General features: G+C 41.8%; 1 protein-coding gene across 3 annotated transcripts in view; it reads right to left on the bottom strand.

The window, feature by feature from the left end:
- ALPK1 (alpha kinase 1) overlaps positions 1 to 22,202 on the bottom strand; it is an 83,485-nt gene that overhangs the window by 19,022 nt on the left and 42,261 nt on the right. For 2 of the 3 annotated variants that reach the window (XM_048847247.2, XM_048847246.2), the window contains exons 4-6: positions 17,904 to 18,058; positions 4,147 to 4,345; positions 1,230 to 1,289 (exon numbers count right to left, since the gene is read on the bottom strand). In XM_048847247.2, the coding sequence (XP_048703204.2) occupies positions 1,230 to 1,289; positions 4,147 to 4,345; positions 17,904 to 18,058 (414 nt within the window). Of the gene's footprint in view, positions 1 to 1,229; positions 1,290 to 4,146; positions 4,346 to 14,299; positions 14,423 to 17,903; positions 18,059 to 22,202 lie in introns of those variants that run through there. The other variant, XM_075127579.1, reaches the window with a different exon arrangement.

The following is a 22,202-nucleotide window of genomic DNA, read 5'->3' as shown; positions in this document are numbered from 1 at the left end:
TATGTCTCTTCAACCCCAGCTCCTGGACTTACGTGGATGTTTGAGAGACTTATCTTTCATTTTAAAAAAGGAAGTTTCTAGCCCTCATTGTTGTGGAGAAAAGCTTGAAAACATGACCCAAGTGAATCATAAAGGCTCAGAAACCAAAAGGCAAAGAAAAAGCACCAAAAATTTATAATTTAAAAAAAAAAATCTCATGATTTTTGGGGCCTGACTCGTGATTACTGAGCACCTGGAGTTGGCAATACTGCACATCCTTCCACCCGTAAAGCAAGTTCTGACTCCAACTGTATAGACCTCTGAGGGAGAGAGAGTAATGATAACAAAGAAGTATTTATAAAAATTCTAACAGTGTTCTAAAATAGCACAAAAATATTATGACTTTTAAGTCCAATATTTCAGACCTTTCCAAGGCTAGAACCAGTGCTGTGAAAGATGGAATTCTTTCTTTTCCATTGGTACAAATCCCAATTTTTTAGCTCTGGTGGTCACTATATAAAGAAACAATTATTATTGGCACAGGACACAATATTCCTCATTTTGTGCATAAAGCCCGAATGGGAGGAAAGAGAGAAACATTTCTCTGACAATCTGAGTTAAAAAAGAAAATAAATAAAGATCAGTCAACTGTTTGAAACTGGCCAAAGGTTTAGAATCGGACAGAAATCAGCAGGCAGAGTGCCAGTGATACAGTCAAAGGTGCAGGGTACTTCTCGAACTAAGTAAAGGTTCGCAGAGTTTGGGCCCTGAATGAATTAGGGAAGTTTGAAAAGAGTAAGCTTCATTGTCCACATCTCTCTCTCTCTCTCTCATGGTAAAGAGCAGAGAGAAGGGAAATATGTAATTTGCCTACCACATTTTTGGGCATTAAAAATAAAATAATTAAAAATGAAATAAATACTAACAACAAAGGGGCTTTTGCGGGAGTTTTTGGTGCACAAGGAACGCATGATCAAGCTGCAAGAGAACATCGCAATTTAAGACCCGATCCTGCAGGCACATATTAGTTATCAGTATTATTTCTTATCAGGCTACTACTGTTAGCAGCACAACTGAATTCTGACTAATATTGGTAGGAAGCATTATGCCTGGTGTAAGTCATTGCAAAATCAGGAGTTTAATAACGATTGCGCAGTGAATGATAATATTTAAAGTTTGTGTGAGTGTGGCGAGTGGTGCAATTAGCTAAAAGAATTATAAAACTGCCAAAAACGATGACTTAGACATACCTGTTGCTCCATTGTCATTTATAAGGCTGCTTAGAATATACTCAGCTTTTAAAAGTTTTCCTGAAAAAAGAACCCAAAAAGATAGATGAACATAAAAATGCATTATGTAATCTAGATGGGATTGAACTATTCATGAATAAAACTCTGTCTATTCTAGTTAGTCTCCATCTTCCTAATGCATTCACTGTTCATGTTTAAGTGGTTTTTAATTATACAATGTATAAAAGTACATTTCTGAAATTAGGACTGCTGTTAAACACTCACAGCTAGACATGAACTAGTGGTCAGGAAATAAAGGACACCTGTATGTATACTGAATGCCACATGCAATTTTGCATGTACAGAAACACAGAAGAAATGATAAAGTAGGATACTTTATAGCTAGAACACTTGCACTATTTTGTACTTAGAAAATCCTGTATGCCGAGTTAATATGTATTACTTTACAGCAGTGGTTCTCAAACTTCATTGCACCACGACCCCCTTCTGATAACAAAAATTACTATACAACCCCAGAAGGTAGGACTAAAGCCTGAGCCCACTCAAGCCCCACTGCCCTAATCAGTGGGGCCAAAGCCCAAGGGCTTCAGCCCTGGACGGGGGGCCCTGTAACCTCAGTCCTGCCACCCAGGGCTGAAGCCGAAGCCTGAGCCCCAGCACTCAGGGCTGAAACGCTCAGGCTTTGATCCTGGATCCCAGCAAGTCTAACGCCAGCCCTGGCGACCCCATTAAAACGGGGTTACGACCCACAGTTTGAGAACTCCTGCTCTACAGCTCCATCCTGCCAACACTAGAGTGCAGAACTACTGCTGCGAATAGTCCCATTGCATTCATGTGATATGCTCAGTACAACGTGTTTGTAGAATTGAGGTAATAAATAAAAAAATATTTGTTAAAGAAACAACAACCCCTAGCAGAGTTATGGGCCTTGCTTCATTCCTTCCAGTACCTAGATATTACAGTATTACTTACAATCATGTAGGTCTGGCCCCTGCACAACCACCCAGCTGTGGGGAGGGAGAAATGCACCTTACACAGAGCTGCTTCTGAGATGCTCCCTACAGGGGGTCAGCACCTAAAGGAGGGCAGGGAGTAGGCGGGTGCCATGGCTGTGATCTCCTCATGGGCCACTCGGCTGGTCATAATGAGGATAGTATGCTGAACTCGTTAAAAGGCCTCAGCTTGCCTGTGGTGCTCCACCCTTCCCATAATGTAGGGCTGCTCTGAACAGGCATAATCAAGCCCTTTGGGCTGAGCTCTCCACTGTGCCACCCACCCTGCATCTTCCCCCACCCTGAGATGGTGTCCTCCAAGGACAGGAAACAGTGGCAGATAGTGGAGGAAAGGAGAAGACTGTCCTCCAGCAGCTATGGTTCCCTGATCCCCTCTACCCCTCTTCAGGGAATAGGGAGCTGCTCCTGGGGATTGATCACAAGCACAGAGATGTGGTTTTGGACAGAGGAGGGGTGAGGAGGTTAGGCTGCTACATCATCCACAGAAGAGGATTGGGGAACAGGCCCTGAGCTGCTGGTCTCTTTGCAGGCTGAGCGGCTCCACGCCCTTCTACATTCTCTCTCTCGTGTAGTTGTCACACCAGCTCCCTGGGCTCCCCCTCTGCTCCTTAGAAGGGAGGACTAGAGAGGAGCAGGGGTAGCAGCTCTGGTGAGCTACAGAGAGGTAGGGTGATAGGACAGATTTAATTTTAGGGGAGATGGAAGGAGGTGAGGAAAGCTCAACTGGGGAAATGCATGGCCTGGCCTGAATTGTACTGGCAGCCTAAATCCCTCTCCCCACGATCCCCCAACAAACCCAGGGCTTCCTAAAACCCACGACTCCTCTAAGCAGCCTGGGACAACTACCCCTCCTCAATACCAGATTTAAGAACATGGGTATTGAATTCATGCAGCAAGGAAACATCCTACACACAGACTTTACAGGGAAAAAAACAGTAAAAGCTGCCAATGACAGCACAGCATTTAACAAAACACAGGTGTTCCACATCTCAGCCATTCGTCACTCGTTTCAATGGCCTGTGTCACACACTGGCAGGTTTGAATGCTGAGAGAGATGCTGTGAGGCCTTGTTTTACCACTCTTATCATATTGAGGCAGCTTTGGCTCCACAAGCAGTCCAACCGAAATCAACAGAACTGCTCATGTGAGTAGAGTTATATGTTTGCAGCACCAGCCGAAAGTATGAATATTCTGGTGCTTAGACACCACAGCAATGGGAGCATTCGAAACACACGGATAGAAACAAGAATGGTTCTGAAAGGTAAATTATAGTTTCTATTGTCATTATTTTACCAAAAAAAAAATCACGTAATTTAAATTGAATTGTTAAAACCAGGGTAGATTCAGTCAGCTTCTCCTTTTACCTTTGGTCCTGAAATAAGGGAAGATACTTTAAAAGCCGTTCAGGTACCATCCACGCTCCAAGTATGATGAAAAGAAGCACCAATTTACATTAGTGGGGCTGTCAGCGGCATTGTTTGTGTAGTCAAGTGGCCCTACTGAAAAAACGGCCGGGACAGTGCAGAGAAAATGCCGGTGTTCTAATCTACTTTTTAAAGGCTCTCGGTCAGAAGTACAGCAATTCAGATACCTCTGTTTGAAACCAGCAGGCCAGATTTGTGAAGGAATAAAAGCTCCAATTAGTATTTTCCACACCCTTTCACAATTTTCTCTACTGCTTTTGGCTCTGAAACCCTTTATGCCAGGCCCTTTGTGCTGGCAAGAGGAGGTGGGAGGGATGCAGGGGGGTGGGATCTACGTTTGAAAAGATGGCACTGGGATCATAGGAATGTCATCCCCAGAATAGGACAAAGTATCCTCTTGAAAGTCAAGTAGCTCCTAATTAGAACTGAGCAGAGAAAATGGAGAGGGAGAGAGCGAGTGCTTAACAAGGGTTTTGTTACCTGAATTTACAGAGATGCGAGCTAGGCGAATAACCACCTGAGGGGCTATTGGTGTGGCTGGCTGCAACTTGTGCAGGCCTTTGGCAATCCGAAGAAGTTTGCTGGAGGCATCCACCCAATATAGGAATCGGTCAATCAGGAACACGATAGCAGCTGCTGTTGCACAGTCCTTGACCATGATGGAGGCTTTCAAATAAACCTGAAAAGAACACCAAAAACAGGAGACAGCCAGGCACAAACAGGAGAGGTAAAAGAAGTTCAGTTAACTGTTTACAGAAAATACTCAGGCTTAATAACTCTTTGCCAAATGACAGGTTTCAGAGTAACAGCATTGTTAGTCTGTATCCTCAAAAAGAAAAGGAGTACTTGTGGCACCTTAGAGACTAACCAATTTATTTGAGCATGAGCTTTCGTGAGCTACAGCTCACTTCATCGGATGCATCCAGTGAAGTGAGCTGTAGCTCACAAAAGCTTATGCTCAAATAAATTGGTTAGTCTCTAAGGTACCACAAGTACTCCTTTTCTTTTTGCCAAATGATGCTGCTTGTACAACACTATGCACGAGACCAGATTTTCAGTCAAATAATCTTCCTTATTTGCTATCAGACAGTCATACAATTTTACAGAGATTGAAGAAATAGACATTGGGAAAAACAAATATCTGCTGGTTGATGAAATACTATATGCATTTCTCAATCTGCTTGCAATTCTTTTATTCCTGGGCTTTTGGTAAGGGCGATAGTGATTAAATAGAGTTTATTAGCATTATAAATATTACTTCTGTCTATTTTCTGATTTGTTTTTTAGCATGGAAACTTCTGGTTGGGTAGTTTGTTTTATGGGTTTGTAATGTGGATTTTGTCCCTATTTTGTCTTTTTAATTGTTATACTGCTCCTAGAATGGTAGTTAAGTGCTTTGTAAATTTAAATGAACAACAAACCAATTCATAGTCATAATGGTAATGTCTAGCTCTTACACTGCTTGACCTGGAGAAGTACCGAGCACCTCCTCAATTCCCATCTGATGTCACTGAGAGCTGCAAGAGCTCTGCATCTAGTTTGTGCAGCAGCTGTTATCCATAAATCTTCAAGGAATTTACATAGGTGGGTAAGTACTGTTAGTCCTATTTTGCAATTGGGAAACTGAGGCACAGAGAGGTGAAGATGAAAACTCAAACTTGAGTGCCTCTGAAAATCAGGCCACTTATTTACACATGCATAAATATTTAAATACTACCCAAATACTATCCAAATTTTCAGTGTTGCTGAACTGCTGGAGTTCCCATTAGCTTAAATGGGAGCGGTCAGTGTTAACTGCAGATTTTCTTTTCTTTTTTTTCCCTAAAAGTCCCGTAGGAAATTATGGCCTCTCAGGAGGCAAATCAGCTCTTTGCGGGATCAGCCCTAAATATAAATAACTGGCATTAATGCAACATTAAGATTACAAGATCAAACACTCCTTTATACATCACAAAGAAGCAAACAGGGCAGAAGTCCAATGTTTTTTCCTTTGCAGGTCACCTTTAATGATTTTTAAAGCAGTATTAGCTCCCTTGGAGTCCCCTCTGAGGCTGATCCTTCTTACTGGTATGAGGAATCAGCCAGAGTTCCTGAAGGAGCATGCTGTTAGGGGGAAGGGAGGCCAGCAGGGTAGCAGTGTGGATGCACAGAGACTCTGTGGGTGTCTAGAGCCATGCAGATCTTGGGACATCTGCTAGGCTAGGGCCCAAACACCATGCCCTTTCCAGGGGAGTTGTGGGATCAGTCATTGTCCCCTGCCACACACAATGGGGCAATGAGGAAAAGAGCTTCACAAGCTCAAATTAGGAATTTCATACATCCTTTGAGGGCCTGTCTTGTGATGGGGAGAGTAGCATCCAATGATCATTTCACTGAAATGTGTACATTACACCATGGCAGGAGCCTCTTTTCCTATCTCAAAAAATCACCCCGGGAGCACCGGTTGTAGGAGGAATGTAGAGGAGTGTGAAGTTATTGTCCCTTCCTTCTTGTCCAAACTGTCTTTTAACTGGATCCTATTCTATAGAATTCCCATGGGCCACATGGTCTCTCGGTCTTAAGTAAGAGAAAAGTGAAAAGAGTTGTCTTCACAGAGGGGAGAAGGGGGAGCGCAGGTCACTTCAGGAAGCAAGAAGAGACTCTCACAATATGGTATAGTCAGGGAACCCGTCCCTCCTGTGCTTCCACAGCCATAGAATATGCTTTCCAGCCAGGTCTTTGGCCCACAACCTCCCTGTAGCCCTCAATTACCCCGCCTTGTAAAAATGAGACTCGTAATGCTACTTATCCAGCTTTGTCAGGTGCTTTGAGGTGCTTGGATATAAAGAGCTCTCTATACAGTGAAAAGTGCAGAGCCATGAGTGTTTGAAAAATCTAGTATGTCAAGCTCTATTCCAAAAAGGGCCTGACTCTCCTCTCCCTCACACCAGTGTAAATCAGGAGTAACTCCACTGAAATCAATGGTGTTAAAAGTGCTGTGAGTGAGAGCAGAATCAGTCCCCAAAGCCCTGTCAGATAGTGCGTGACTGAAGAGAGAACTTTATCTGAATCACGAGCAAAATTAAAAAAAAAATAAAAAAAAAATTTCGGCAGCTATCTCAATGTTTGTACTCGGCTTACAACATTTCCCTCTCATTAGCTCTCCTCGTAGGCACACTGGCCCAAAACCTCAAAGGTATTTAGGCACCCAACTCAATGGCTATGTCTACACTTATAACAGTGTATAAAGGAGAAGCACCACGCATTTAGCTCTCCGCCACACTGAAAGGCTGGCTGCATTGACACTTGTCCCTGTGGTGCGTAGCTATACCCCACAATGAAAGGCTCTAGAAGCAGCGAAAACTCCAGCAGCTCCCCAGCAAGAACAGGCTGTGGCAGGGAGGAGCCAGTGGGGAAAAGGCTCTCGTCGAGAAAAGCCCAGGCAGGGAAAGGCCCACCTGCCAGAGCCTTTCCTCACTGCTGGAACCTTTCACCATGGCTCTGGCTGTGGGGAGGCAGTGGGCCACGACACTGCTAAAAACAGCACTGTTGACATAAGAGGCACTGCTTGGGCTTATAGAAAGTTTGTAGGGAATATACCCTAGGGGTCCTGCCTGTAGGGCATGCCACTCTACTTGCCTAAGCTCTCTCTCCCCATCTACACGGATCTTTATATCTGCACTAGCTGGCTGTGCAGTGTCTGTCTGCTACACGCCACCGCAAGTGTACATGTAACTCACGAGAGTTAGACGCCTAACTACCTTTGAGAACTGGGCCACTGAGATGGATTTTCCTTTCATATGGGTTTTTACACCAGGGTAGCTCCATGACATCAATAGTGTTACCCTCGATTTACACTGATGCAACTGAGATCAGGATCAGGCTCACAGAGGGGATTTTACCACTCTGTCCAGTTTTTAAATTCACAGCTTGCTATGTAACTCTCAGGCGATGAAGAAAGCAAGGCAGGGATGGTTTGGATAGGATATGATAGGATAATGGAACCAATCAATAGCAGCATATTTGCTATCTCCCAGCTTTTCCACACTTCAAGGTGCTGTTCTGGTTTTTGTTTTTTTGTTTAACTTTTTCCTGATCCAGAGAGGGTCTTTGCTGAAAGGATGGCACTTGAAAGGGATTCCCCACTCCCTGCATGCACATGCTCTACTTCTGCCTGCTCACAATGGAGGAATCCCTCTCTTTAAGCACCTGTAAACTGACCCTGCAAACTACCCATTCTAAATGCTCATGAACACACCATATATTTAAGCACAGAGCATTGCCTAATCTATTTTTTCTCCCCTTCTTCTCTTAATAGATTGGCGCACAAAAGCCTGAGAGAGGGTGACCTGCCAAACAAAAGGGCCTTTGAGTTCCTAGGAAAAGTAGACTTGGAGGAGGATGGAAGGAATCCAAGTGGCCCTATTATTTCCACTTGCACTAATTAGACATTTTTCTGTCAGCTATTGAGCACTGCTGAGAGGCCAAACTCACTGAATTCATTTCTAAAGTGTTTACAGAAGTTTGCATCTGTTTGTGTCTCTTCAGGAGGAAAATAAGCACTTCAATAGCATTGTGAAAAATCTAAACGAAGCATCCTATTCTGGAGGGCCTGGCAGCCTTGCAGCTGCATAATTTAGCTCTCTGCTCAAAGCTGAAGCCTCTTGTGTCTCTCTCCAAAACCAAATGGACTCAAAATGTAGAAAAGTCAAGCCCGGGGGAGAATCTTCGCTATTTTTTTAAAAAAAGGAACGGCTGCACGCTGTGTGGCATATAGTAACATAGCCTGGTGTCAGTCCCTGTCCTTATGTTCCTGTGTTTCTACCAGTACACTGAGAAATTAATACTCACTTCTTTCATTTGTTGCCAAATAACATGGCTTTAAAATTCCTTAGCATCCAAAGACAGTGCTGGATAACTGCCATGCTGGGTATGTAAACAAAATCATGTACAAAGAAACTCTCAAAACTACTTTTAAACAGACTGAGACAGAGGACCCAGTTCTGCTCTCCATAGCATCATTATAAACCCAGAGTAACTCCACTGACTTCAAAGGTGTAACTGCCTAACTGAGAGCAATCAGAAATTCAGATCTACTGCTCAGACATGGACACTTAAGCCCCTTTGTCCTTCTTTGGGGGGGCTCTCTCATTTACTATATTTCCTATTGTTATCATTTTAGAGAGTGTCTGTATGTGTCTAGATCTAGGGGGAGAAAGGGAGAGAGAAATAAAATACACTTTGTTTCAACATCTGTTTCCATGAAGTGAAATGCATATGTCTAATTGAGTTTATGATACAAAGAGGAACCTCATGGCTGGGAAGCGGAGTCAGGTGGTGATGGAATTAAGTTTGCATGAGATTTCTATACATGGTTGATTGGAAAAAATGCAAAAGAGCCTTTACTGAAAGTGAAGGGCTTTTGCTTAACAGCAGTGAGTGGAAGTGTGTGCTGTTTTCATGGCTTCTTGCATTACTGCTATAGCTCCGCCCCACATAGAGCTTCAAGTTTGGGTCCCAGCTTTGGGTTCAAAGCCATGACACCTTCTTTGCACTGACAATGGCAGCTGTTCCCAAGACGGGACACAAACTCAGAACCAGAGCCATCTGGCACTAGACCTGGCAGGAACTGTGTAAAAAGGATATTATTGGTGTATAATGAATGAAGAGGAGGAGGGGAAGAAGACTGGGGAACCCTTAACGTGATGACTGATTTAACAGGAATTAAAAGCACAAATAAATGAAATACTGGTTCACGCCTGTCTGTCTATTTACAAAGCAATGAACACATAGGTAAGCATCCCATGAAAAGAGTGTTCGTCTGCAGACTCAGGAACGTTCACACTGGGAAAGATGCCCTTGCAACTAAAAGGGGTAGAAACTTAGGCAGCTAATAAACGGCTTAATTTTCAAAGATGCTGAGCACCATTAACTCATCCTGCATTCATCTCTGTGCCTAACTAGGGAACTATGTGCCTAGCTGTAGGCACTCATGTTTGAACACTTCAACTTTCATTTATTTTGTTAGTGAAAATTTAAATTCTTCACAGAGATCCTAAATAAACGCATCAGGAAGGAATTTTCATGGTGCATATTTCCAGTGGTTTCAGTTATATTTCCTAGATCTTTTCCAAAATTTACACACAATTTACATCTCGTCTATGTATATAAATCCAAAGAAATTGTCTATTACTTGTTTATATTTCTTCCATCCATCTATATCAGCTGTGGGCCAATCAATGAAAGGCCAAAGCATTGAAGGATATGGCATTGAAGGACTTGAATAATGCACTGTTAGCAAAGCCCATCTTCTCTAGTGGGGACTGGATCTGCTGGGAATTGTTAACCATGTGGCATTGCACTGGGTTTCTCTGTCAATCTTTGTAAATAATCTAACTGTAGAATAATATAGTTTGCATTTCTGTATAGTTCCTTTATCTGCCAATCTTATAGCCCTCTACAAAAACTAATGAATTAAACCTCACAGCATCTCTGTGAGGTTGCTATGTTCTCTAACACACATTTTACATATGGGTTAACTGAAACAAAGAATGGTTAAATGACTTGCCCTAGTCATATAGCAAATCAGTGGCAGAGTCTGGAATAGAACACGATTCTGAACATCTAGTTCCCTGCTCAAACTGGTAGACACCACTACCTCACTTCTTATGTAACTTCTGGGAGTGCTGATACAAGCCCTACCCAACTCCCTTCTGAGGTCATTGAGAGTTTTTCCATTGATTGATTGGGCCTGTTATTAGTAGCCCCAAATACCAAGGAATTTAAAAGCCCTGGAACATCTTTATTTTTTGAGTAAATGTCTTCCTTCACCAGATGAGAACTAAGTTCTGGAACAGTTACAGCTTTCAAGAATCAAAAACTCACTCTCTCTTTTCAGCTTAATTCTCTGGCAATTACATTTACTATATATTTTTCATTTCCTGTTCTAAGCTTTAACAGCACATAGACTTTATACACATGACAACACATGGATAAATATTCATTTGTCAATCTCTGAGGCTATGTTGCCATTGAGGAATTCTGAGGATGTCAGAATCAGGAAAACAAAGCTTGAGTCCCTTTGGGCACTCACCATAACCCCAGGAAGATTAGTTACTAAGTACACGGAGCACTTGGAAAATGTAAACTGCTATGCAAGTGCTAAGTTTCTGCCTGCTATGACAGGAAAGATAGTCCCAGGCTAGTGCCCTAACCACTGGACTAAGGAGAGGCAGGTTTGATTCCCTACTGTGCTGGTGTGACCTTGGGCAGGTCACTTAGGTCTAGATCCTCAAAGATATTTGGTCACTTAACTCCAATTGAAATCAATGGGAAATAGGCATCTCAATATCTTTGATCTGGGCCATCTGTAAAATGGGGACAATAATACTTCCCACAGGGGTGTTGTGAGAATAGATACAGTAAATGTTTTGTGAATCACCAGGGCTTGAAGATACTGCTATACTATCATTTGAAAACTGGGAATTAACAGGGTTAATTTATATCCCTTAAGGTACACAAGATATCATACCTTTAAAATGTTTCCTACAATGTGGTTGTAGCCATGTTGGCTCCAGAATATTAGAGAGAGAAGATGGGTGAAGTAATATCTTTTATTGGACCAACTCAGTTGGTGAAAGAGATGAACTTTTGAGCTCCACAGAGCTTTTCTTCAGGTCTGTGTAGCTGAAAAGCTTGTCTCTCTCACCACCAGAAGTTGGTCCAATGAAAGATATTACCTCACCCACCTTGTCTCTCTTTAAATACTTTAAAATGGTCATTGGTCATTCAGACTAATAGACAGCTATACTGTGGCCATTTACCAGACAGGGCTAGACACTTTCAGCATTATCACAAGTAACTTTGGCTAATTTACCATAGGATCCAACAGGTAAACTGTTCTTTGATCCAACAGATCAGATGGGAAGTTTTGGTTTTGTACCTATTTCAGTTTCCTGAGCACTGCAAATCATGGATTATAATTAGAGAGCTGCCATTCTCTGATGCTTATAAAAGTTCTGTGATATTTCTTAATTAAAAAAGAAAGAAAGATCGGGGATGCTAGGGATGTAGGCATCGGTAGAAATGAAAGGCAGCCTGTGATGGCATGAATTCCTCCTTGCCCTGTACTCAGCACCAGACAGAAACAAAACTACAGATCTCAGTTACCTGACTCTCCCTTACACTTGGATTACCTAAGGGAGCTCTTATAATGTAAGTCAGGTAGCAAAAGGTCAGCCTGGACAGCTAAAGACCTAGGGCCAAGAGTTAGGGCTTTAGATTATAATGCTCTTTGTTACCTTACCAACAGGGACAAAAAGGAGAAAGCTAAATACTCAGCTCCCCCTCTTTCCTGCTGTTTCAAAGGTTCCCATCTCTAAAGTGTCAGGCACACCTGTGGCATCTTAATCAGGACTGTTTCTCTAATGTTAGCCTCTAAACATTTCATTAGGTAAAGTCATTAGGAAAGCGTATTCAGTCCTCATTAAGGCACAATTCTCATTGACTTGAATATTCCCATTAAACTTCATGGAATTTTGCCCATGTAAGGACTGAATAAGCTTTCCTGAAGTTAAGGTTGCAACTAGTTCCCATTACAATAGCCTATCTTAGACTGCCTCCCCACAATCTCCCAATAACTTTACCTTGGAAAATTGTTTTGGTCTGAAAATTGCCACATTTACTGTGAGGACATAGAAATAAATTAACATATTTTCTTCAAACCTGGCAGAAAATGTATTTTTAGTTAACAGTCATTAAATATTGTTTTACATTGTTCACTCTGCTTGTGAGTTATACCACTTGCCCTCATCCTGTGTTTCTCCTATCTAGTTAACCTGCAAGCTCTTTGGGGCAGGGACTGTCTACTTGTGTGTACAGGGCCTAGCACCATGTGTGGACCCAGTCTTGGCTGGTCCCTTGGCACTACTCTAATAATAAGAAAGAGTTATCATTACTTGAAATTGACTTCTGTTTAAGGCTGGTTTCCCTCTAGTCAAAACTGGCTTACTCTGACCCCTTCCAGCTTTCCATGTAGTTAAATTTCCTTGAAACTTCATATGCTGGCTACATTTGAAAAGAAAACAGATTTTCAATAAGCAAAGTTCTTAATGATTCTTGTGGATGGTTTAGGGTAACTCTTCTTTGCCCTCATGCCTACAAAAAACTTGTCAATGGCTAGGCTGCTGATGAGACCACTGCCCATTATGGTGACAAGTATTATCTCATTATTTCCTTCTCTATCTGTACCCATTTGCCCTCTTGCTCTTTGGGTGCAGGGACTATCTTTTTGTTCTGTGTTTGTACTGCACCCAGCAAAATAGCATCCTGGTCTGTGATAATTACAAATATTTAATATAATAAATACAACGATTACTATAACAGGGTGTAAGCTTTCGTGAGCTAAGCTTATGCTCAAATAAATTGGTTAGTCTCTAAGGTGCCACAAGTACTCCTTTTCTTTTTGCGAATACAGACTAACACGGCTGTTACTCTGAAACCTATAACAGGGTGCAATCCTGCTCCCATTAATCTCATGGGAGATTTTTGTCATTTACTTCAGTAAGAGCAGGATAGGGCCCTAATCCAGTAAATCACTAAATGACATGAGTAGCCACAAGATGACTGCTCATGAGCATATAGTTGTTCCACAATGAAGCTACTCGCATACGTGTGTGTGTGGGCATGTTGCCCTCTATAGGCTGATAGCAGAACATAGGGACATTTTGATAGCTTACAGCTAACAGAGATTGTTCAGGTTTCACAGTAACAGCCGTGTTAGTCTGTATTCGCAAAAAGAAAAGGAGTACTTGTGGCACCTTAGAGACTAACCCATTTATTTGAGCATAAGCTTTCGTGAGCTACAGGTCACTTCATCGGATGCAACTGTAGCTCACGAAAGCTTATGCTCAAATAAATGGGTTAGTCTCTAAGGTGCCACAAGTACTCCTTTTCTTTTTAGAGATTGTTCAGAGAGCTAATATAAGCAGCAGAAGCCTCAGGTTTTGGAACAGAAGGGCCAGGAGTCCTGTCTTAGTCCTGCAGGTGTGTGTGTGATTTTCTTATGGAGAGGGCATAACCTGCAGATTTAAGGCATAAATCTGCAGATTTAAGGCTGCAACCAAGGTCTGACAAGGGAAAACAAAAGCAGTCATATAAGTAAAACAAAAATCCTAATGCTTCCAAATGTTTGGGGTTTGGAAGCAGTAGGATCTCACTGACAACTGGAACATTTTTTAGGCTTTAGATACAAATAAAGAGCTCCATCCTAAAGTCTCTACTCAGCAAAAATACCCACTTTGTGGGAATTTTGGCTGAAGAAGGCCTGCAGAATGAGGTCCACTGTAGCTAGCTGCCGGATATGCTCACTTTTAGCTGACCACTCCTTTAAAAACCTGTTTGTCTGTTTAAAAAAAGTGAGAAATGCTTTGTTGAGCCAGTTAAATTGGGATGGTCATTTGGATATGCCCGTGAATTTTCATCAGAACACATTTCTAAGAGATGCAGGGGAGATTCCCATTGAATTTGGCCCAAATAGGACTAAAAAAAAAAATTGTGGGGGAAGGAAATAATCTTTTAGTCACATTGGAAAAGCAAAAATTCTGAAACAAATACTAAGCGGAGCAGTTTAAAAGGATGACGTAAGCCGTCTCACCTTGATAGGTCAGACAAACTGTTTGTGCCTCCTCCAGATTCAGCAGCCAGGAACTGATACACCAGTTTTAAAAATGTGAGAATAAGCCAAATGCTGAGGACCAAATTCCAATACACTCACTCCCTTTGAGTAGAACCAAGAAATCAACGAATTAGTCACCAAATAAGTCATTACACAACATGAGTAAAGGGATCAAAATCTGACACTTCATAATAGCAACAACGCTCTATGGTAATAAAGCGCCTTCCATTCAAGATCGCAAAGTACTTTACAAAACTTAGTTCATTAAATTTAAGAACTTATTCTAAACATAATAATTTAGCATAAATGGAGATGAAAATTATTAAAGGTTTTCCTCAATATTTACAAAGGCTTATTTTTCTTTCAGAGAATTTAATTATCTCTTTGCCCTCCATGTTAAAAAGAATAAAGAAGTTGTTCAGACTTTTATCTTTCCTCATCAAACTGTAAACATTCCTTTTCAGCCTCATTTTCCCCCAGCCTTTGATTCAAAGAGCTGAAGGAGCTCTTGCTCTGCCTTGAAATTTTATTTAAAATTAAGAAAAAAAAAGGGGGGGGATGAGAAGGAGAGAAAAAAATCCCTTTTCCTGACTAATACTAATAATACAGGTCAAAATGTCAGTCGATCTACAATTAAATGGAAAACAAAAAAGGTTTTCCCTTTTTTCCCCACAGTACAATAGTACTGGAATATAAATTACTGATGAAGATGAAATAATACTTCAAAGCACACGGGGAAGGGCAGCACAGTGTTTACAAAGTATTTTCAATGGCATGATGAAACATTGAAGAAGACGGTAACCCATTGATTTCAGGGGGTATTGGTGAATGGTTTAAAACTAGCATGCGGTAGGATTTTAGGTCCCTATAGTCTGTGACCCCATGATATGCTTTGTTTAACAAGGGCAGCTGCAGTTATCAACAGATGTTTCAGCAATAAATAATTGGTATCATCTCGGAAAAGACCCATCTACCTGGGGAGCGGGCATAATGCTGAAAACACTGCTCCGCTATTACAGCCACATTAATCTCCTATCTATCCAGCTTTCTTGGGGAGTTTACTGCAGGTGTTTGTCCTGGGAGAGAGCAGACAAATGCTCCAAAGTTAGAAAGCTTTGTGAGGACTGTAAAGGAGGTCGGCCTCTGCCATAAATTTCTGTCTAGGGCCACACACACCAACAGAAAAAAAGAAAATACCAAAATAAATTCAGAATTACAATAAAATCCTCCTTATCAGTGGAGCGTACGAAAGCAAACCCTCCCCACTTATTAGTAACATGTAAGGTGTTCAACTCAAGCTTCCAATTTTCTTTTTTTTAAAGCGACTTGCGCTGATGTATAAAAAATATGACTGAAGTTCCTGGATCCAAAACTTGTCGGCTTTACTCAGGCCTGGCTCCCAGTGAAGTATACAAGATCAAGAATGGAATCCCTGCCTTAGTGAAGTCATTAAGAGTTTTGCCATTCATGTCAGAGCGGCCAGGATTTCTCCCCAGGTCTCTTGGGCCTGACTCCCCTTTCACTTGCACCAGTGTAATTCTGCTCACTAGTCCTGATGTACCTCACAGTAAGGGAGAGGAAAACTGGCATCACCTCATCTTTAGTTTTAACTCTGTTTTTAAACAGGCACCAGGAACCTAAATATCACACTTGACTTTAAAATAAACAAACAAGCAACACTTAATATTTCTATAACTGGAAAAGGCTGAGAAAAAGTGTTTTTTTTAATCCGGTTTGTTTAGCTTGAACTCATCACCTTCCAGGCTTGGGTCTTTATGCACCAGATATTGTTTAGGGCTCAATCCTACAAACCCTTTCTTGGGTGAGTAACCCTTACGCTTGTGAAAAACCCCATTTAAATCAAAGGGGTTTCTTGCATGACGCAGAAACACATTTTTGCAGGTTTCTGTTGTGGAGTTTCGTTCCAAAACCGAGGGCCCAATCCCACATGACCTCACTCATGAGAGGATTCCTTACTCTGTGCTATCATTGAACTAAAAGAGTTCTGTATTTTTTTAAAATCAGGTTTTACAAAATATTATATAAATATGTATTTCAGGATTTTATTTTAAATGTCAATGCAAAGTTTTCTGGGAGGATTTAAACATTCTCCTCTGTTGCTGGAAACCTGAACACAACAGCATCACAGTAGTGCAAGATCACTGGAACGTTAAAGGGGCTAATAAAGTGAAAGTGACTAATCTATTATTATTATTATTTATTGTTTGTATTACCATAGCAACTAGGAGCCCCAGTCCTGGATCAGGACCCCATTGTGCAAGGCAAAAACAGAACAAAGGCCATCCCTGACCCAAATGCATCAAGTACAAAGATTAGTAAAACAGCATAAATGAAGTAAAGTTATTTTTATGTTTTTGTTTTGTATTAATGAACAAATCATTCCATGTAGGCATACTCCTGCCCATTTATATAATTAGTCCTGCCACGGGGAATACTATCAAAGTCCTTTTAGGTTCTGCAAACATTTTTCCTTTAATATTTGAGATACTTTCTTTCCTGTACCATTATACAGTAGCAAAATATTGTACACGTGGAGATGTCACTGCTTCCACCCATTATATCCTGCCTGGAGCCTTTTTGGGTATGTCTACACTGCAATTAGACACCTACGGCTTGTCCATGCCAGCTGACTTTCACTGGCGGGGCCTGGGTGAAAGGGCTGTTTAACTGCAGTATAGATGTTCAGGCTCGGGCTATAGTCCAAGCTCTGGGTCCCTCCCACGTCGGAGGGTCCTAGAGCCCGGGCTCCGAACATCTATGCTGCAATTAATCAGCTCCTTAGCTAGAGCCCCACGAGCCTGAGTCAGCTGGCACAGGCCAGCCATGGGTTTTTAATTACAGCATATACATACCCTCTGATGCCCATCTCCTGCATTGTCCACTGGGACTCATTACTCCACTATGTGTTGTGCTCTGAGTTAGGCCATTTTCCCCCACTACCAGGCATAGCAAGAGAGTCTCTTAACATTCAACATAAAGGCTCTCATTGGGTTGCCAGCTGGGAATAGGAGTGAACATCATCTTAGATCTCAAGTTCAAGTCTGAGTCCCAGCTAGCCCACAGCCCAGAAATATAACAGTAGGGCCTGATTTTACTCACACTGGTATCAATGGAAGAACTATTAATTTCAATGGGTGCAGGACTGGGCTCCCAGTTTCTGAACAGCAATACTATCCTTTATCCTTCCACCTTTCGTTATGTCTACCCTATCTGTAGATTAGGTACTCCATGGAGAGTGATGAAACAAAGCCACTGTCTCCAGAATACGGATACATTAAAATCACAACGGGAATGATTCTAAGCTGTTCAAACTAGTCGGAACCCCGTCTCATCTGGGGAATTCAGCGAGGGCAGTGATGGAGTCCCATACCTAGTCTGTATGTGATTGGCCCTTTTCTGATAGCTGCTTCCGCTGATCAGTTCATTAACAAAATCATTGTCTGCTAAATTAAAGTGAGGAATGGCGTCATCTGTGTAACAGTAAATATAGTGGACTAGGGCACTATACATTCAAGAATTGCATTTGTAGATTTTAAAGGAACAGGTGTGTTGAACTTCATACCAGTAATTCATGCAGGCTTGCACTGATCATATCTTGCAGGTTTGTTTTGTCTTCTGGGCCTATGGCTTGTTTGTATTGCCACTTCTCTGGCACGAAGGGCCACTTCATTTCCTTTGCCTCTTCAATAAGTGTCCTTAGATCATCAGGGAGCGAAGCTGAAAAGGTCAAAGTGCAGGTAAGGAAATTGCAGACGATTCAGCCTCTAGTGTTATGATGTAGCATTTAACCTGCAAAAAGCATTCCCTTGCCTGCACCTCTTCTCAGTCACTACAAGCTGTTGGTTTTTGTCACAAGAGTAATAATGAGAGGGGTGCGTCTCATCAGTTGCTGTGCTATGCCCTGCAGGTAAATTGGGGCTGCCAGCCATTAAAAAGGTTTTTAGCAGGAAGTAAAACACTTTGGTGGCCGTCTATGCGTGAAGAACTAGAGAAAGAAACGTAGGAAACATTTTCCCCAAAGTGAGAACAGGGTTTTTGGCTGAGTGAATTAATCCAACAGCATGGTAAACCTATCCCCTTCGCTAAAGACTGTATTAGAAATCTGCTAATGACTAAAAAGGACTAAGATAATTAGAAGGCTGGGAGAGTTTGTTAAATAATTCTTCAGTGTCCACATTTGCCACAAAGGTCATTGGTAATGAATTATTCAACCTGCAGTAGTAGAAATAATTATGGATCACCCCCCCGCGCGTGCACACACACTCCCAGTACCACCATGAAAGGAGTAATAAAACTCAGTTATGTAGGAAAACAAAGAAGAAATTATTCAGTCCATTTGAATGGCTGATGTATGGCACAGGGAATTAATTCTCTACAAATGCCCTGTATTTACCAGCTGAAACTGCATCATCCATACAGAAAATCCATGGACCAAATCTTCTATGCAGTCGGGTAGTTCCTTTGTAGTCCATGGAGCTACACTGATTTACACTCGCTGAGGATCTGGCAACATGTGCCTGTACTGTTATGCTTCATTTTCAGTTTATGTTAGAAGTAATAATACTCCATAACATATACAGTAGAATTTTCAGAAGTGTTGTGCATAGATTAACCCTGCTCCTGCTGGAGCCAATGGACCACTGACTTCAATGGAAGCAGAATTAGGCCAATTTTACACTTTTGAATTCCACATTGGCAGTGCCTTACATCTGAGGATCTCTAAGTCCTATTTAAAATGGGTATTGTACAGATGGGAAAACTGAGACACAGTGAGGTTAAAGGCCTGATTTTCTGAGGTGAAGAGCACCCAACACTACCATTGACTTCAAGTGGAATGTTGCACGCTCAGCCCCTCAATGATTTGCCAAAGATCACACAGTGAGTCAGTGGCAGAGTTAGGAATAGACTAGACTAGGCATGAATCCCGGTCTCATGACTCTCAGACTCTATGCTAACTACCAGAACTTGATGACTCCCAGTGCTAATAAAAGTGGATTAACCAGGGATTATTGACCAGTCGGGATTAATGGCAATCATCAGCTATGTATCTAGCTCTAGCTGGTCATTGATCCCCAGGAAAAATCCTGTTCTGAGATCATCATTGCTTAATGACATAATGAGCTAAATGTACTTCTACATTTCTACAAAATCATATCTTAGAGATAATAAATTAAAACCTACATTTCTTATCCTTATTAAAGTCAATTTACTGATAGTGAGATGTATTGGGCTGTAGAATAGTTTTCCTTGGAAAATGATGGAAGCCCTGACATTCAGGGCCAAATTTTCAAAAGTTGCCTTTAAAATTATGCCCAAATTCTTGCACATATTATCTCACTCAAGTGACATTGCACTGCAGTTATATGTTGCTACCACCCCACAAGCAGCCAGGATTCCCCAGTGTTCTGAAGCACTGTCTGGGCATTGACTGTATTATTCCCACGGCTGTACAGTATGGCGGAGAGTAAAGGCATGGAAATCTGGCTCAATGGAATGGACAGAGGGGATTACAGCTATGTAGCATGCTCACCTCTTCCCAGTGCCAACAGCAACTCTATGATAACAACTGTGGTGACACATAAATAGGACTGAGGGAAGCTTGGCTGACCACAAAGAAGACAGAACTAAGATCCTGCCTTTTTATGTACAGTAGCCTTATTAAACGAAGAGGAAGTTTCCCCTGGACGCCTCCCCAGTGGAGCATGGTGGAGCCTGCTTGGAGACACTGAGTCCCAGAAGGTGCCATTCAGATACGCTAGTGGGCTGTCCCATGTGGCTGACACCTCCAGCAGAGGAGCTTTTAATCTCCCAGCTTCCCCTTCAGCCCAGAGCCGCAACTGCAGCAGAAGAAGGAAGAGGACAGGCAGGCAGGCAAGCAATATCTGCAGAGATGCCAGAGTCAACTTTTCTGCCAGAGTGACTTCTTTGACTCAGACATTTGTAGTTAATGGATTTAACAGTTGCTGATATTGACTTGCTGCACCCCACTGCTTGCAACTTCCGAATGCTGCCAATCTCTCCCTTTCTTCTTCCTCATCTTCCCCCTCCCCAATAAAAAAAAAGCACACTGAATTAAATAATACCGACATATAGAGGACAGTAACAGCACCAGGCATTACAAAACTAGTAAATAATGTGGTTTGGGACACTCATAGGCAGGCTCTCTGAGAGCATAACTGTATTACTGTTACCCTTAACCTGCTATTGTTTGTTTGCATTAAACATTTTATTTTAATTAGGCCCCAATCCTGCAGGTGGACTCTGTTCCCATTTGGATACAATAAAAAACAAAGGATAGAATATGGCCTCATCCTTTCCTATTATCTTAACCAAATGTCCTCGATTCTGTGTTAGTTAAAAAAGAATTTAGGATAAAATTTTCAAAAGCACCTAAGTCACTTGGGAACTTTAGTCTCATTTTCTAAAGTGACTTGAGCAATTAGGCCAAGATCCTTAAAGGTACTTAGGTGCCTTACTCCCACTGAAATCAGTGGGAGTTTTCAATGGGAGTAAGGTGCCCAAGTACCTTTGAGAATTTGGGCCTTACGAACCTAAGTCTCATTGAAAGTCAATGAGTCTTCGATTGTCTTTGGGAGCAGGTCTTCTTAAGCATTTGTAGTGTGCCTAGTAGAATGGGGCACCAAACCTTACTGGAGCCTCTGGATGTGACTGCAATAAATACAATTATTGTATTGTGTTGTGCATTGGAACATCATCTATGGAACCATAAAATATTGCAGTGGCAACTATAAATAATATTGTACTCTTCAGCCAAAATCCAAGCACCACCGATTTTATGGCCTGGCTGTGTTATCTCTGTAAGCAATGTAAATTCACTGCTAATTAGGAGGGCTGAAGAAGGAGATGAAACTACACTGAAGCTGATTTGAAGGATTTATAAACAAAACAAAAAACCTTAAATAAGGTATGGTGAGGATTCTTTTTTTCCCCATTTGTGTGTGCATTTGGTTTTCAGTTCCTGTGTTTGGTCCGAAAACCAGTTTGACAAAGGCAACGTCTGTGGGAGGGGAGAGAAGAAAAACCCTCAGCGTTTGTGTTCAGAGAATCCCCTTGGCTCAAACTGCTGCCATAAGTGACCCTGTACTAATGCCATTCTGTTGGAAGCACATGTGGGCTTGATGAATCAGTTATATCACAATCTGATTGTTACTGCTGTTTAAAAGCCACCTGCCATAGGAAAGGGGATCTGCAGTCTGAGATCATCCAGCCAACCTGCAGTCTGTGCCCTCCAGTGGAATACACACAGAGACAGCAATTATGATTAGGTATTAATATTATTATCACTGCCCCATTGCAAGTGGATTTTCTTCTTTTAGCCAGCCCATGGCAGCCGTTCCTAAGAAAAGCCTGAGCCTCACTTCAGTCTCTGATCACTCACTTCCTGAAGCAGTTTACCTGAAGGGCCATGTCTAATTTAGTAACTATAAGGGCACTGATTTACCTTATCTGGAACTAAACTGATTATTTCTCATGCTTTGTGGCATTTAACAGGAGAAAAGAAGAAGAGAAGGATGGAGAAGAAAGCGTTACCTGATTAGGAGTTCAACAGCCCATTCTAAAGAGTGATAAAGCTTAAAGGAATTTGTGATGAGAAAACAAAGTGCCCTTTGTAGAAAAAGAAAAATCTTCCCGTATCTATAACAGAAACCTATCCACTACCCTCAAACACAACCATGCTCAGAAACTAACTGAGGTGCTTGATAGCCAGCTGACCTCCCAGTAAGAGCATGGGTTTGAAAATCTGTTCCAAGCAGACTAGAATACAAAATGGGTCAAGAATGGACTAAATAATATTATGATTGACTCACTCATGCAAAGTGGGGAGAATGCACTGAATGTA

Source organism: Caretta caretta, chromosome 4, assembly GCF_965140235.1.
Source record: "Caretta caretta isolate rCarCar2 chromosome 4, rCarCar1.hap1, whole genome shotgun sequence".
NCBI lineage: Eukaryota > Metazoa > Chordata > Testudines > Cheloniidae > Caretta > Caretta caretta.
The sequence above is the reverse complement of the archived record's forward strand: the minus strand, read 5'-3'. Positions and strand labels throughout refer to the sequence as shown.